The following is a 17,997-nucleotide window of genomic DNA, read 5'->3' on the forward strand; positions in this document are numbered from 1 at the left end:
GCAAGCGTGTGGGATTTGTAGTTTTTTTGCACAAAACTAAACTGTTAAAAATAAACTTGTACCGACACCACACCAGTTATACATTACTATGACCACTAACGTTAATTACATTCGTGTTGTTGTTATTATGTAACAGTGACACTGTCTCTTTGTCATTACAAAGTTAAATGGTCACTTAACAATATTTTTTTTTACTTCTTTCAAAACCGTCTGGCTTTATCAAACCTGGTGAGTCTTTTAAAACATGTGCCAGCTGACCTGAAAGAGCAATTCATTCAGTTTCTTGTCTGCATACTATAAGAAGATATTTACTGTTAAACTAGCACTCTTAGTACATCTCTTAAAGGAGTAATTCACTTTCAGAACAACAATTTACAGATAATTTACTCATCCCCTTGTCATCCAAGGTGTTCATGTCTTTCTTTCTAAAGTCGTAAAGAAATGATTTTTTTGAGGAAAACATTTCAGGATTTCTCTCCATATAATGGACTTCTATGGTGCCCCCGAGTTTGAACTTCCAAAATGCAGTTTAAATGCAGCTTCAAAGGGCTCTAAATGATCCCATCCGAGGAAGAAGGGTCTTATCTAGTGAAATGATCGGTTATTTTCTAAAAACATATACAATTTATATACTTTTTCATCTCTACACAGAGTACACACAGAGCTAGACAAGACAAGAATTTGAGGTTAAAAAGTATATAAATTGTATTTTTTTTTAAATAACCAATCGTTTTGCCAGATAAGACCCTTCTTTCCTCAGCTGTGATTGTTTAAAGCCATTTGAAGCTGCATTTTGGAAGTTCGAACTCTGAGTCGGGGGCACCATAGAAGTCTATTATATGGAGAGAAATCCTGAAATGTTTTCCTCAAAAAACATAATTTCCTTACAACTGAAGAAAGAAAGACATGAGCATCTTGGATGACAAGGGGCTGAGTACATTATCTGTAAATTTTTGTTCTGAAAGTGTTTATTGTGTGCCCTTCTTTACTCAAAAAAGACAAAGGCTTTTATAAATCTGTAAGTAGGCCCTTTTTCACAGCTGCAGTCGTCATACAGTTGAGGTCAAATGTTTACGCGCCCCTTTCGGAATCTTCAAAATGTTAATTATTTTACCAAAATAAGAGGGCTCATACGAAATGCATGTTATTGTTTATTTAGTACTGACCTGAATACGATTCTTAATACTATGTTCTTATCTGAATGATCCACAGCTGTGGTTTTTTGTTTAGTGATAGTTGTTCATGAGTCCCTTGTTTGTCCTGAACAGGTAAACTGCCTGTTGTTCTTCAGAAAAATCATTCAGGTCCCACACATTCTTTGGTTTTCCAGCATTTTTGTGTATTTGAACCCTTTCCAACAATCACTGTGTGGTTTTGAGATCCATCTTTTCACACTGAGGACAACTGAGGGACTCATATGCAACTATTACAGAAGTTGAAACACTTACTGATGCTCCAGAAGGGGAAAAAAAACATGCATTAAGAGCCGGAGGGTAAAAACTTTTTGAGTTTGAAGATCAGGGTAACTTATTTTGTGTTCTGGGAAATATATAACTATCTTTTGTAGACTCTGAAGGGCAGTACTTAATGAAAAAATAAAAGATATTTAGGCAAAATAAGAAAAACGTACACATCTCCATTCTGTTCAAAAGTTTTCAACCCCAACTCTTATGCTTAGTTTTTCCTTCTAGAGCATTAGTGAGCGTTTGAACCTTCTGTAATATGAGTGCCTGAGTTGTCCTCAGTGTAAAAAAGGATCTCAAAATCATCATGGAAAGGGTTCATATACACATAAATGCTGAAAAACTAAATAATTTGTGGGACATGAAGGGTTTTTCTGAAGAACAGCAGGCCGTTTAACTGTTCAGGACAAATAAGGTACTCGTGAACAACTATCACCAAACAAAAAAACACAGCTGTGGATCATTGAGGTAACAACACAGTATTAAGAATCAAGTGTGTGTAAACTTTTCAACGGGGTCATTTTTATGTATTCAACTATTATTTTCTCTTCTGGACTATATGTAAACATCTTTTATGAAATATCTTTCACATAAGGTCAGTACTAAATAAACAAAAACATGCATTTTGTATGATCCCTCTTATTTTGGTAAAAAAAAAAAAAAACATATTGCAGATTCTAAAAGGGGTTGTAAACTTTTGACCTCAACTGTAGATGGATAAATATCTATAGTAGTAAATGGCAGACTACAGGAAAAAATAATCCACAATAGTGTTTCAGTGACTTCAGAGGCAAAAAACAGAGTCAAATTTATAATCTCTACCTCAGCCAATGTAGAAATACAGAAATATAATTTTGCAGCAGAGTTTTACAATTTTATTTTTTTGCGATTTAATGCCATTGTACTTAAATTAACACAAAATATAGTGTTATAAATGTATAGTTTTTAATGAAAACTTTGGTAGATAACAATGGTAAATTGGTAATAACTGCATCATCATTGTAACAAAGAGGGGTCAGAGACGTGCGGATCCATTTGCAGCATTTATTTGAAGACGTGGTCAAGCAGACAGGGTCAAACACCAGCAAACAATAACAACGAGGATAATCCAGAGAGTAGTCAAACACAGGCAGAAGGTCGGGGCTGGCAGCAAGAATCAAACACGGGAGGGAGTCCAGGAATCAAAACACAGGGAAAACAAACTCGGGAAGAAACGCTCGGAAATACAGACCATACGGAACAATAAGACTTCGCAAGGTGGCTGTGTGTGTGAGTGGCTTAAATGCAGTCAGTGTGATGAGGTGCAGCTGTGAGCGGTAATCAGTAAAGTGAGAGCAGGTGAATGCAGTGATTAGTGCAGTGGCTTGTGGGGAATGAAGTCCATGAAGTGTGGTGCAAGAGTTCATGATGAAAGGATAGACCAGAAACGTGACAATCATAGTCTGTGACAAGGCTCTACATTGGAATATTTGTTTGAAGGATAGAATTTATGGTCCTATTTTAATTAAATTTAGTCCTTATTAAAAATTTTCTGAACTCCTGAAACCAGCATACCCCCCCACCCCCCCCCCCCTTCTTTTCGGGTAAATTTTGCAAGGCCCCCCTATGCCTGACATTTCCTCTAAAGGTGTTTATTTTTGAACCTTTTTTATTAACCAAAACATTTGTTTTGCCTTTTTATTTTTCTCCTGCATGTTATTAAAAAAATCAAACAAACTTTAAATTAAAGCTATACTTTTGAATTTAAAAGAAAACCCTCTGCTCTAACTTTTTAACATGTATATACATACACAGATTTAAAGCACTTAAATTATTTAATTCAGACATTCTTCACAACTTCAGAGTACTCTTTCTTAAGTGACTGAATATCTACTGTTTGTATTTATTATAAAATAAACATATAAATGAAAAATACAGTAAATACATTCTAAATTTGTTTATGCCGGTGCTCATGTGTGCATAAACACCACTGACCCTTACAAGATCCACCTCTATGGGTAAGCATTCATTATAAAACACTCACAGGACATTCATTTTGAAAACTATGCAAATATTTTGAAACTTCACGCAAAAATACTATGGATCAGAGCCCCGAAAGCATAGTTTGTGAATCAACAGCGGACTTATGCGTGCCTAATGCACGTCTCCGATATACAAGAATGAATACATTAGGCGCGTGCGAGTTCGTTACTATTACTCCGATCATCTTTGCCTTTACATTAGCGGGAGGGTTTGTTTCATGCAGCCAAGAGATGAAGTAGATACCTGTCTTCCCGCGGGGGTATAAGTTACTTTTATGTGGGCATTTGCGGGATGAAATAGCATATATTCCTTCTGGAGCGGGCGGGCGCAGGACTAAAACACCCGTCCCTTGCAGATCTCTAAGATGAAGTTTGCGTGCAGCGGTAGCTTTGTCTTCGGTTTTTACAAAGCGTAGCCACACTTTTAAACACTTACCGCATTCCGGAAGGTCCTGGCAGATTACTAGATGAAATAATGCACCCAGGAATCGAAACGAGGAATCGAAATTTTAATTTTATAACAAGTATCCGATTCTTTATCTTAAGTATCCGATTCCAGAATCGGAATTGATTTTCGATTCCCAACCCTACCTGTGATTTTACAAGTTTTCTTACTTAGAAATCATGGAGGGGTCTGTTAAAAAATCATACAATGTGATTTCCGGATTTTTATTTTTAGATTCTGTCTCTCACAGTGGAAATGCACCTATGCTGAAAATTGTAGACCCCTCCATGATTTCTAAGTAAGAGAACTTGCAAAATCACATGGTGATCAAATACTTATTGACCTCACTGTATATACATATAAAACAGTAAAAGATTTCTAAAGAACTGAAAGCTCAATTCAAGGCACTATTTCTCGCTTAAATAATAAGTTACAATTACAATCAGAAAAATAAGAAGATATACCACACCATTTATCCTTCATAACTTTTGGTTGTTTCCATCATATTAATACTAAAGTTCTCTTCTGTATGTTAGTGATCATCTTTATTTGTGTCTTCCAGAACTGTCTTCAGATGAAGTAAAGCAGCCATCTCAGACAGACTCTTTCAGGTGTTCACAGCTGGGATCCTTCGTTGCCAAATCCACTTTTTCAGGTAATCTTTTGTTTTTTTTCCATCCGAAGCCTCTGTAATTATTTGAAAGAGTCAAAAAACATGTTATGGTTACCCATTTACACATGACATTTTGCTCATGTCATTTACACTTTAACTTTTGACACACCATTCTCTTGAGACATCTATTGTATCATGTCTTGTGAATCAGATCCAACTAGCATAAAACATTAATGTGAACCAGGCCACCACAGTCTGACCTGTCATCCACATCCTGCAGAGTATCAGGCAAAGGTTGTGAAAGGGTCTCTGGGAGAAAGAAGGCGAAGATCCCACTGAGAATTGGAGCCCCTCCATAGATAAAACCAGGTAGCCATGGGTAATCCTCTCCAAGAAGAAGCACCATGGGGGCCACCATCGCTCCAAAGCGAGCCATCATGGACACCCATCCCATTCCGTTTTGACTGAGAAGATAAAGAACAAAAAATTGCAAAATGTGAAAAATTTTCAATTTGAACAATTGAAAAGTTTTGCCCTGAAAAATAGTACGGGATTCTGCAGATCTTCTTATTGCTTGTCATAAGGAAACAAAATTATGGACAATGCAGGTCCAAAACCATAGATATTTAAGGGGACAAGTCACTCCCACTAATTAAAAATGGGCAAATAATTTCTCCCAATATTTGATATACTTGATAATGCTCTATTTGTTTTTAGAATGACAAAAGGTTGAAAAAGTAACTTTTTTTACAGGCAGTCTAAAAGTCTAAAAGTCAATTGGGAATTATAAAGTCAGAATTGCGAGATATAAACTCCAAATTATGACTTCTTTCCTCAGAATTGTGAGATACTATATAAACTCGCAATTATGAGAAATAAAGTCTCAATTATGATTTTTTTCTCAGAATTGTGAGATATGAACACAATTCTGATAAATTAATTAGCAATTATGTGTTTTTCTCAGAATTGTGAAGTATACATTTCAAATTCTGACTTTTCTCAGTTATGACTCTTTTTCTCAGAATTGTGAAATATAAACTTGCAGTTGTGAATTATAAAGTCTGAAATGCAAGACATAAACTACAAATTCTGACTTTATTCTCCTATCTTGCCATTTTAAAAAATGTTTCACAGTTGCGGGATATAAACTCACAATTCTGATTTTTTTTTCTCAGAATTGTGAGATAAACTCTGCGAGTTATAAAGTGCAATTCTGAAGGGGAAAAGACTATTGCCCTGTATGCTGTCGATTGACCTGGACTGTACAACTTTGATTACTGAACTTAATAAAGCTTCATTTGGATCCTCATTCCGTTGTCCTCCATCGTTACATAAGACTCCGCCATAGCCGGATCCAGCAGCCTCTATTGGAGTTACCCGGTCCCAGCATGGATTCAATAGTTCAGATCATGCATCTCCGTCAAGGTGAGCGTCCTATTGAGGATTACATTGCAGACTTTATTGAACTGTCAAATTTAACTTCTCTGGACGATATATGCTTAATGATATTTTTCGTGGCGGACTTTCTGAGCCATTCAGCTCTTTAATGCCACCCCATGAGCCAAATTGGACTTTACAATACTACATAGACATTGTATTGCAAATGAGTGGCTTTTACTGTGGAAATCACAGACGAGAACAAGCGTTTTTTTTTCATAGTAACCCCCAGCCCAGAGCCACATTACAAAATGGACGCCGACCCGTTACTAGCTCACAAAATAGCCGCCGACCCAGAGCCACTGCACAAGATGGTTGCCATGCCAGAGTCTGCAACCAAAATGGCCACCACGCCAGAGCGCATGAACAAAATAGCGGGCGCACTGGACCATGTACACAAAATGACTGCTACATCTGCACTTTATCAAGTCATCTCCGTTTCATGGGGTTGGTGTCTAGCGTGGAGGACCCACCGCTGCTGTCTGCTTGAGCAGCTGGTCTCCCTAAACACACGTCTGCCAGACCAGCGCCCGCTAGCATGACATCAGCCTAACCAGCGCCCGCTAGCGTCACGTCAGCCAAGTCACAGCCTGCTCATGTCTTGTCTGCTGATCCTGCGTCTGCACCTGTCATGGCTGCCCTTCCAGCTGCTGTTCCTGCAAAGTCAAGGCACATAATAGCAGCTGTTCCTGCAAAGTCAAGTCACGCTAAAGCTGCTGTTCCTGCAAAGTCAAGTCATGCTACAGCTGCTGTTCCTGCGAGGTCAAGTCATGCTACAGCTGCTTTTCGTGCAAAGTCAGGCCTCGTCACAGCTGCAGTTCCTGAGTCAAGTATCATCAAAGCTGTGGCTCCTGAGTCAAATTTCAAGTCAAGTAGCAGCTGTTCCTTCCAAGTTGAGTCAAGTCACAGCTGTTTCTCTAGAATCAAGCCAAGACACAGTGGCATTTCCTGAGGCAAGTCAAGACACAGCTGCACTTCCAGAGTCAAGTCAAACAGCACCTCCTGAATCACATCAAGTCGCAGCAGCTCCAGAAAGGTCAAGCCAGGTCGCAGCTACTCCAGCAAAGTCAAGCCAAGTCGCAGCTGTTCCAGCAAAGTCGAGTCAAGTCAAGTCAAGTCACAGCTGTTCCAGGGAGGTCAAGTCAAGCCACAGATGCTCCAGCAAATCAAGTCACAGCTGTTCCAGCAAAACCAAATTAAGCCACAGCTCAAAGTCAAGTCAAGTCAAGTTGCAGATGTTCCCTCAAAACCAAGTCAAAGTCGAAGTCAAGTCTCAGCAGTCCCCTCAAGGCCAAGTCACGTCTCACCCGAGCGTCCAGAGCCAAGTCACGTCTCGCCCGAGCGTCCAGAGCCAAGTCACGTCCCGCCCGAGCGTCCAGAGCCAAGTCACGTCTCACCCGAGCGTCCAGAGCCAAGTCACGTCTCGCCCGAGCGTCCAGAGCCAAGTCACGTCCCGCCCGAGCGTCCAGAGCCAAGTCACGTCTCGCCCGAGCGTCCTGAGCCAAGTCACGTTCCGCCCGAGCGTCCAGAGCCAAGTCACGTCTCACCCGAGCGTCCTGAGCCAAGTCACGTTCCGCCCGAGCATCCAGAGCCAAGTCACGTCTCGCCCGAGCGTCCACAACCAAGTCACGTCTCGCCCGAGCGTCCAGAACCAAGTCACGTCTTGCCTGAGCGCCCAGAGCCAAGTTACGTCTCGCCCGAACGCCCAGAGCCAAGCTACATCTTGTCTGAGCGCCCAGGGTTTATTCCCGATACCGCTGACTGACCAGAGCCTCGTCCAATCATAAATTGGTCTTCTAGAACCTTATTATATATATATTTCCCCTGGGGCCACAAGGTCTCTGTCTGTTCTGTGTTCCAGGCCCATCGGATCTGGCCTGGTGGTATCCTGCTCCGCCATGGAGGCCTCCTATCCTGTCTGCTTCAGCCTGGTGGTCTTCTGCTCTGCCTTGGAGGTCTCTAGTCCCATCTGCTCCTGTCTGGCGGTCTTCTGCTCTGCCTTGGAGGCCTCCTGCTCTGTCTACGCAACCCTGTTGGGCTCCTGCCCCGTCTGCTCCGCCCTGGTGGGACCCATCGCTTGTTTTGTGGATTTACTCTGTTTTGCCTGCCACCCGCCCTGACTTTCTGCCTGGACTCTGACCATGATTCTGGATTGTCTGTATTGCCCTGTATACTGTCGATTGACCTGGACTGTACAACTTTGATTATTGAACTTCATAAAGCTGCGTTTGGATCCTCATCCCGTTGTTCTCCATCGTTACAAATTCTGACTTAACTTGATAACTTAATAGCAAAGTCAGAATTACAAGGTATAAACTTGCAATTCTAAATAAAAAAAAGTCACAATTGTAATTTATATTTTGCAATTCTGACTTTATTTCTCAGAATTGTGACTTTATATTAGTGTAAGTTTATATCACAATTGTGAGAAAAAAGTCAGAACTGTGAGATAAAAAGTCACAACTTTAATTTCAAACTTTCAATTCTCATTAAAAATATTATTCTTGTTCTTTTACTGTTCTTCTTTCTTTTTCATTTAACTCCTTTATTTAATTAATTTAAAAAGACAATTACAATACACATGGTTGTTTTTTATTGGTGTTAAATAAAGAAGGGTACAGTAATCAATCTGAACATTTTACAAAGAATTTTGCAATATTTTTATTTAAAAAATTGCACACTATCACTCTTACGTATGAATGTGTATAATAAAAATATTACAATAGTTCAAATTGATTACTTTATCCTCTTAAATGCATTTAAAGGTTGTATCAGCAATTTCTAGCCTAAAACATAAAGTGTCAATTTCAGCTGACCTTTCTTCACGATCCGCTCGCTGCCTGCCCCATAAATTGTCTGTGAAAAAACCGCGTCTCTCTGGTCAGCCTAGTGTCCGACATATGCCAAAAAAACAATCGGCGCTATCAACTATTCCACAGATAAACAAACAGTGTTCCAACCAATCAGCGTCAGGATGCGGTTTTTTCACAGACAATTTATGGGGCAGGCAGCGAGCGGATCGTGAAGAAAGGTCAGCTGAAATTGACACTTTATGTTTTAGGCTAGAAATCGCTGATACAACCTTTAAATGTATTAATTATTTAAGTCTTTAAAAAACTATTTCTTCCCCTTACCCCCAATGCTCAAGACATGGTTTTGGCCTTGCAGACAAGTGCAATTGAACTGTGAATCATTGTTATTTTTATTTTTTTTGTTTTAGATGACGCTAACACTGGTTAATTACCGGATGACCGTGGGATACAGCTCTCCAGAGTACAGGTAACAGCAGTTGAAGGATGCAGCAAGGCAGCCCTTCCCTATCACTGCCAGACTAGTACGTAGCATTTGCAGGTCTGCACATGTACAAAAACAAGAGTCAGTATACACAGGTACACACGATCAACCATGTGAATGTCAAACTTGAAATGCCAGGGTCTCGATTTCTGTGATACTGAAGTACAGACGAACCTTCAGATCTCACTGGAATTACAGCTATTGAAAACTAATGACCCCACGTGACAGTGAGACTGCAGTTTTATTATTACTGTGCTCGACTGCCAACCAGGCTCAAATTCTCACCATAAGGCACCAGAAGATTAATGAGTATCATTACGCCAGCCAGTACAAGAGCTCCGCACTGAGATGGCCTTCGTCCTAACATGCTCATGGATATCGTAACCAAAATTTTGGCTGGTATATCCACTGCTCCAAAGATGATCTGGATAAGGTAAATGCTGACCCCAAATTTCTGCAGATCCATGGAGAGACCATAGTAGGCGAAGCTGGTTGAGAACCTGAGATGGTACAGTTCAAAGGTCACAACTGTGGTAGTTTTCAAATGCTGGTTGGTACTGAATAAAATGCTAGGATTGAGTGACTGACCAGACTGCGCAGAGGCACACGGTGATGGTTCTCATTGTGGGTGTGCGTACGAGGTCTAGAGCGCTGTAAGACCCCTTTGAACAGGCCATCTCCTTCTTCATGGACTCTTGCAACATCTGCATGCACAACCACAACAGAATAAGCATTCTGAATGACCCGCACAATGCTGAATTTATACGTCATAACATATAACATCCTACCTCAAGGTTGATTTTGTCAGCTTCTGCGTGTCGTCCATTTAAGCGAGCCACCGTTTTGAGGTTTTTTACTGCCTGCTCTGATTTCTTGGTCAGGACCAACCAACGAGCAGACTCTAAGAACCACCTGCAGAAAATGATAACATGACTGGAATCTTCAATATCAGACATTTTAGTAAATTACTTCTTCCAAAGAATTTTTAATAGCCATTTTTTTTGGTGTAATTTGTTGAGGATTTCTTTGTAGCTCAGTTAACTTATTGGGAATAATTTACAATAATTATTTAAATTAATTACTATTTAAATTATTTAGTACTTAATATTATTGACTATTTAAAAGATTAAATGCTAATATACATTACCGTTCAAATGTTTGGAGTTAATACATTTTTTTTTTTACAGTTTTTTTTTTTTTTTTTAAGAAATTAATATATTATTCAGAAAGGACACATGAAATTGATCCAAAGTGTCAGTAAAGACTTACACATTATTAAAATTTGACTTTTGGAAGAAAAAAAAAGTATCACTGTTTCCACAAAAATATTAAGCAACACATTCATTTTCAACACTGATAATAATAATAACAATTAATGTTTCTTGAGCACAAAATAAGCATATTTGAATGATTTCTGAAGCATCCTGTCACACTGAAGACTGGAGTATTGGCTGCTGAAAATTCAGCTTCGCCAATACAGGAAAAAAAGTTTATAATATTTCAAAATACTACTATTTTACTGTATCGTAGACAAAATTAAGACAGAAAACATTAATTAGTGACTCAAACCTATTTCAAAGAAGTGGTAAATAGGGTTTTCATGACACAATGCCACTGAACTAAACAAAACATGCATATTTTGCTGATTATTACTGTTGAAAATGGTAAACTATTGTCATGTTTTGGCCTGTACTAATTGGTCGGAATGGGAAATACATTTGGAGTACTATAGACTGCCAAAAGTTAAAACAAATAAAGAAGAAGAGTGCAAAAAAACGTCTGAGGAACAAAAGGCATTTGTGGTTGGCCAAACTGAACCAGGATTTCCAGGGCAAGAATCTTGACAACATTCATAGGTGAAATATTAGGCTGATATCTTAATTAAAATTTGCTTGTGCATATCTTTACCACCTATTAACTTTAGTTTGTCAAAATATTGCGCCCTTTGCTGCTTACTAAGTCATTCTCTATATGCTTTAGCAGCTTTCACACTTTTTATTCGTGGTTTAGACAGAATAAATTAGCAGAACATATTCAGTAGTACATGTTTACATCCGAGTATCGCCAATATGGCCGCGCATCCGGGTGACTGACCACTCGCTATAATGATAGTACTTGTAATGTACTTAACATGTTTTAAAAGTGGATTTTCTTTAATAGAAACATTCGTAAGAAAAAGACGCACCATGAGTAGAGGAAGGACACATAGAAAGGCAGAGAGACGGCCAGTGTGAGCCAGCGCCAGTCTCTGATGCAGTAAGCGAGGGCTGCCAGGATCAGCTGGCCTGTGGTGTAGCAGTAGCCGGTTCCTGTGCCCACCACTGTCCGCACACGTGTGGGGATCCATTCAACAACTGAGGAGAAGCAACAATGACACTTCAAGCCACAATATGTCGCCAAATACAATGTCAATCGAATGCAATGTTTTTTCTATACATGTTGAATAGGTGCCAACCCAGTGTTGCCAGGCGTACGATAATTATCGTATTTGTACCATAATTTTGATCTAGCTATGTGGATCCTTCGTCTGCCGTGCCATCATGATTGTGATTAACGTGCTATTACGTATGCTCACGTAACGTTAGTCCTCTCTGCCAATCATTGTGATCCGTGAAGAATTTCCCCATTCAAATGCATCATGTGAACGTGTTTTTTCCAAAGTCAACCTCATCAAAACAAAGCCACGAAATCGGCTCATTACAGACACTCTAAATGGGCTCATGCACACCTCAGAGTGTGTTAAGAATGCGGGAGGGTGCCCTGCTTTTAAGCCAACAAGAACTATGTTGCGGTCCATGACGGCATCAAATATGTACCGCAAAAGGACCTCCTCAACATCTGGGGGGTGTTCCATAAAACAAGTTTACCAAATAAGCCAGGCTTATTTCAGTTAGTCTAACTTATTGTCACTTGATATGGCTCAAAATAAGTCAGACTAACTGAAATAAGCCTGACTTATTTGGTAAACTTGTTTTATGGAACACCCCCCTGGCGTCACGCAGGCTTCCGATGACAGTGACTCAGAGGTGGAGTTTGAACCTTCACACTAAGGTACGGCTATTTATTTATTTATTGTGGTTAATTGCAGGTCGTGTCAATATTGTTGGTCTAGATAAATAGCTGTATTCTGTATGTTTGACTCGTGTACGATAATTTTCTTCAAAATACGATAGTTTTGTGCTTCTGGTACGATAGTTGAACATTTCCAATCTGGCAACACTGTGCCAACCTCTCATTTACAGCTGTGCTATTCACTGTACTCACTTAGAGAGAAGGAGTTGAGCACCAGACCAGACAGGGCCATGCCGCAGCAAACGCGGAAAATGCAAAACATTGTGAAGGAGGTGGAGAAGGCGGCACATGTTCCTCCAACTGCCATCATCAGGTTAGAGATCAGCAGTAATATACGACGACCAAACCTGCATCAGAAGACGGAAATCTAAGTAGTGTGCTACTGCATTTCTGGGTGATAGCATAAAGTTCAAGAGTATATTATTGTTGTTGCTGTTGTAGTTAATAGTAAAACCTGGCGCAACCTGTCAGAAAGTCCCCCAAAAATGACTGCTCCAACAAGGACGCCTCCCATATAAGTAGTTTGACCCATTTGTTTCAGTGCACGCTGGTCACAAACCAAATCCCACTAAAAGAGAATAAACATTCAGTTAAGAACACACAGGATAAACACTCTTTAAGGGATATTGCCCCCAAAATGAAAATTCTGTCATTAATTACTCACCCTCACGTTGTTCCAAACCTGTAAGACATTTGTTCATCTTCAAAACACAAATTATTTTTTGGTGAAATACTATATTTCTTACCCTTCATAGATAGCAATGCAACTATAGGCATTATTTTTGTTTTCTTTGCGCACAAAAAGTATTCTTGTAGCTTTATAAAATTAAGGTTGAACCACTGATGTCACATGGACTATTTTAATGATTATCTTACTACCTTTCTGGGCCTTGAACGTGTCAGGTCAAGCTCTCGGATTTCATTAAAAAAAATCTTAATTGTGTTCTGAAAATGAACGAAGGTCTTACAGGTTTCAGTTAACATATAAATTATCCCTTAAAAAATAAAAATTCTTCTTTGGCATTAATAGTTTCATGAAGAACTTTTAACATCCATCTAACCTTTCCATTGGAGAAATTTTGTTTTAAAATGAAAATAGCTTCTTTAGATTATTAAAATGGTCTTCACACTAAGAAAAACTCCCAGTCTGGCTAGGCTGGTCAAGCTGTTTTTTTCTAGTTGTTCAAGCTGGTCTCCCAGTCTGGCTAGTTACCAGCTAAGATCAGGCTGGACCTTTTTTCCAGCAGGGATATTACTAAAAAAAACATTATTTATAAAAAAGTGCATTGCATAAAACATTCTTTGTTGGGTGTCATTTTTTTTAGATTATTAAAATGTGAAAACAGAAAGCCAAAACCAGTTTATGGTTTTAGCTGGTTTAAGCTGGTCAAGCTGGTCTCCCAGCCCAACTAAACTGGTGTTCAGCTGGTATTAGCTGGTTGGTCTCCCAGTCTGACTAGCTAAAAAATTGGTCAAAAACCCTCTAAAACTATCTTGCTAAACCAGCTATTACCACACTGGAAGACCAGCCAGGCAGCTTAGGCTGGTTTCTCACTGAAAATTGCTTCGTGGAACCTTTGTGGAGCTAAACTTTGCAGGACAGCAGCCCTCCAGGACTGAGTTTGGGCACCCCTGTTTTAAGGCATTTCCATGTTTTATAATAGAAAAAGCTTGTTTAGATTAAAAAAAAAAAGACCAGACTGGAAGACTAGCCAGCCAGCTTAGGCTGGTTTCAGATACTTTCTTCAGCATAGACACAAATATCAATCACTGAAAATTTCTCTGTGAAACCAAAAATGGTTCTTCTAAGGCAGAGGTGCCTAAACTCAGTCCAGGAGGGCCGGTGTCCTGCAAAGTTTAGCTCCAACTTGCCTCAACACACCCTCCTGGAAGTTGTGTCTAATTAGGTTTGGAGCCAAAACTCTGCTATGACCCCAAATTCTTTCATTCACAAGTTGCATCTAAAAATATATTATTTTCATTAAACTATTGCACAAATTATGCTATACTTTTTCATAGACATTAACCATTTACCTCAGTAATGATAGTTGAGCTCATCTCTGTAATGTTGTAGTACCATCCATCCTCACAACTCTGTGTCTCTATTTCTTCCACATCCTCTTTCCATAGGCTTTCTGAAATATTGCTGCTCAGAAGCTGCCACTGAGGATGTGTGTAGCGTCTGCAGCGTTCCGGTTTGCCATTTTGGCCCAGGGGCACAGTGACCCGCAGGACGTCCTCAGCACCCATGGAGGACATTGAGAGGTTGGCGTGGGGGATGCAGTGGTGCGGCGGCACAGCGGCCACAAAATTCTGCAGCAGGTTATGGCTGGCCATCATCAGGATGGGCATACTCAACAGGGTGACATGCAGGACCTGGAAGCGTCCTGTGCTGCCAACCTGCTCCAGCAGGTCAGAAAAAGCCATGGCTCAGATGCCAACAACAACAGGGAATATCACAGGTATCAGAATTCACGTGATAAAGAAGAGTTTATAACCCAATGTTCTGCCTTAAGGAGCAAGTCGGTTGTAAAATGTATCTATAGGAACATAAAGATAAGGTATGTTAGTGAAAAACCATGCTAAAACCAGGTCATGCAGTGCAGTTATTAAAATGGATTTACATTGCAATCAATTTCAATATAACATAATGAGCACAATATAGCATAGCACAAGTGTAGAGGGTATTATACAGATGCAAAATATTATGCTTTGCAATCACTGTAAAAAATGATACAGATTATTGGAATATGTTTTGAAAAACAAAGTACTATTTCAGTGTTTCTGCTTTAAAATTTCTTTGTAATTAATTAGAAAATGCTAGCAAAAACTAAATAAAAAACATTCACATATAAGCACACGCACCTGTTTTAGCTTGCAGGATGTCCTGAGTTTTCTCTCTAGAAATCAGATTAAACTAGAAGGTGATTTTCAATAGGAGAAGCAGAGAAACTGTTGTATAATCAGCTCTGAAATTCCTCAGGCTTTTGGGTGGAAATGAACCTCAGATCCACACTGGATTAAAAGGTCCACATTTAAACCTCTTGTGGCACAAACAGACTTTTCCTTGAAGTCAAGAAAATATGTCTCAGTTTGACTCAAGTTGTTGTGCTCCGTCTGGAATCCTTTGGCTAACCTCTGTGCTCGTACATGCTGTGTCCTGAAGCCGGTCCAATGTCCAGGCCGGTGGGGTGTTACTGTGAGGAACAGAGCTCAACTCAGGGTAGATTAGTGTGCGGGAGTTTATGTCTCATGGATGTGAAAAGGGGAGGGGATTATGGGTAAATTAATGATTTTAAAGGCATTATAGAGCGGGACAAAGTTGTTGAGTGGGGCAAAGGCAGAACGTTTTGTGTACTTGAGCGATAATGAGGGGGGCAGAACAGATAACACAAAGTAGAAGAGTAACTAAAGATGTTTAGCCCTAGACGGGTTCTTGTATGTCTTTTGACAAGCAAAGTTCAACCTTTTACCTCATAAACACATACACAGGTTATACATGTTCAATCTACTGTAAGGTTATAAACTTGACTGATTTGAAAGAGTAAATCACATATGCAAAAAAAAAAAAAACCTTTTAATGCTTTCACTTTTTATGAACTTTTATGACCCCCTTGTGATTAACCTCTCGAAAGTATATTTTCATCTATTCAGACCCATTTTGATAAGACATCGTCTATGCAAAATAAGATTTATTTCATAAATACTAAATACTAAAAGCCAAATCATACTAAATATGTTTTTGAAATATTCATTTTTGTATTTATATTTACATTTATATCATTAATTATATAATTTAAAAAATGTTTATTTTATACAGTGTTGTTAAAAAGTTTAGGGTCAGTTTTTTTTTTTTTTTTTTTTTTTTTTTGAAAGAAATACTTTTATTCAACAAGGTTGCATTAAAGTGATCAAAATGACATTTAAGACATTTATAATGTTACAAATGATTCCTTTTTTTAAAGCTGTTCTTATGAACTTTGTAGAGATAAATTATAAGAAATGTTACTTGAGCTTCAAATCGAAGCAATTATTTACAATATTACAATTATTGCTGTTTTTTAATCAAATAAATGCAGACTTAGTAAGAGACTATGAAAAAACCCCCATAAAGAACTCCCACTGAACCCAAACTTTGAAGAGTAATAATAGTAATATTTAATAATTATTAGGAGTAATTATAAAAATGTACATTTTATATTATTTTCATTTATGTATATAAATATATTTCACACACACACACACACACACACACACACACACACACACACACACACACACACACACACACACACACACACACACACACACACACACACACACACACACACACACACACACATGTTGGGTTTACATGTTTTATGGGGACATTCCATAGGCGTAATGGTTTTTATACTGTACATACCGTACTTTCTATCGCCCTACACCTACCCTACACCTAAACCTAGCCCTCACAGGAGATTGTGCAAACTTTTACTTCCTCAAAAAAACTCATTGTGCATGATTTATAAGCCTGTTTCCTCATGGGGACCTGAGAAATGTCCCCACAAGGTCAAAATCTACTGGTATTACTATCCTTGTGGGGACATTTGGTCCCCACAACGTGATGAATACCAGGTACACACATACACACACACACACACACACACACACACACACACACAACCATGAAGTTTTGAACAGTAATAGCAGTAATGTTTAATAATTATTAGGAGTAATTATTATACAAGTATACACTACCAGTCTAAAGTTTTTGAACAGTAATATGTTATTTAAAGAAGCCTGAATTTATTTGATCCAAAATACAGCAAAAGCAGTAATATTTTGAAATATTTTTACTATTAAAAATAACTGCTTTCTATATATTTTAAAATGTAAATTATTCCAGTGATCAAAGCTAAATTTTCAGCTTCGTTCTTCAGTGTCACAAGATCCTTCAGAAATTATTCTGATATGCTGATTTGCTGTTCAAGAAACATTTGTATTATTATCAATATTTAAAACAGTTGAGTAATTCTCTTTTTCAGGATTCTATGATGAATATAAAGATCCAAAGATAAGCATTTATCTGAAATAAAAAAGCTTATGTAACATTATACACTATACCATTTAAAATACGATTTAAGATTGAGTCAGTACATTATTATTTTTTTTTTTTTTGGGGGGGGGGATCTATATTAAGTAAAATTAATACTTTTATTTAGCAGGGATGCTTCAAATTGATCAAAAGTGATGATAAAGACATTTATAAAAGATATAAGATATAAAAGATAAAGATATTTATCAAGTTTTCTATTTCAGATAAATGAACTTTATTCTTTTGAACTTTCTATTCATCAGAGAAACCAGAAACAATTCTACTCAGCTGTTTTCAACTTAATAATAATAATAATAATAAAAGTTTTTTGAGCTGCAAATCAGAATATTAGAATGATTTCTGAAGGATCATGTGACTTGAGTAATGATGCTAAAATTTCTGTTTTAAAATCACAGGAATAAATTACATTTTAAACACATCCAAATAGAAAACAGTTATTTTAAATAATAAAAATATTTCAAAATTGTACTGTTTTTGCTGTACTTTGGATCAAATAAATGCAAGCTTGGGGAGCAGATACTTCTTTAGAAAAAACATTAAAAATGTTGGGGTTT

General features: G+C 38.3%; 1 protein-coding gene and 1 long non-coding RNA gene across 2 annotated transcripts; both read right to left on the minus strand.

Moving 5' to 3' along the window:
• Positions 1–3,126: 3,126 nt before the first annotated feature.
• On the minus strand, positions 3,127–3,308 carry LOC141293063 (uncharacterized). Its single transcript, XR_012340628.1, has 2 exons — positions 3,240–3,308; positions 3,127–3,192 (listed from the first exon to the last, which is right to left on the minus strand). It is a non-coding gene; the product is annotated as an uncharacterized lncRNA (long non-coding RNA).
• A 664-nt stretch (positions 3,309–3,972) lies between these two features.
• slc22a6l (solute carrier family 22 member 6, like) lies at positions 3,973–15,544 on the minus strand. The gene is made up of 11 exons (XM_073825104.1): positions 15,211–15,544; positions 14,380–14,885; positions 12,810–12,913; positions 12,538–12,692; positions 11,459–11,627; positions 10,062–10,185; positions 9,862–9,977; positions 9,559–9,773; positions 9,224–9,332; positions 4,803–5,006; positions 3,973–4,616 (listed from the first exon to the last, which is right to left on the minus strand). Exons 2-11 carry the CDS (start codon positions 14,770–14,772, stop codon positions 4,523–4,525), a joined length of 1,683 nt encoding a protein of 560 aa, XP_073681205.1. The 5' UTR covers positions 14,773–14,885; positions 15,211–15,544; the 3' UTR covers positions 3,973–4,522.
• Positions 15,545–17,997: the final 2,453 nt, after the last annotated feature.

The sequence above is a fragment of the Garra rufa genome, chromosome 19, assembly GCF_049309525.1.
Source record: "Garra rufa chromosome 19, GarRuf1.0, whole genome shotgun sequence".
In the NCBI taxonomy this organism is placed as follows: domain Eukaryota; kingdom Metazoa; phylum Chordata; class Actinopteri; order Cypriniformes; family Cyprinidae; genus Garra; species Garra rufa.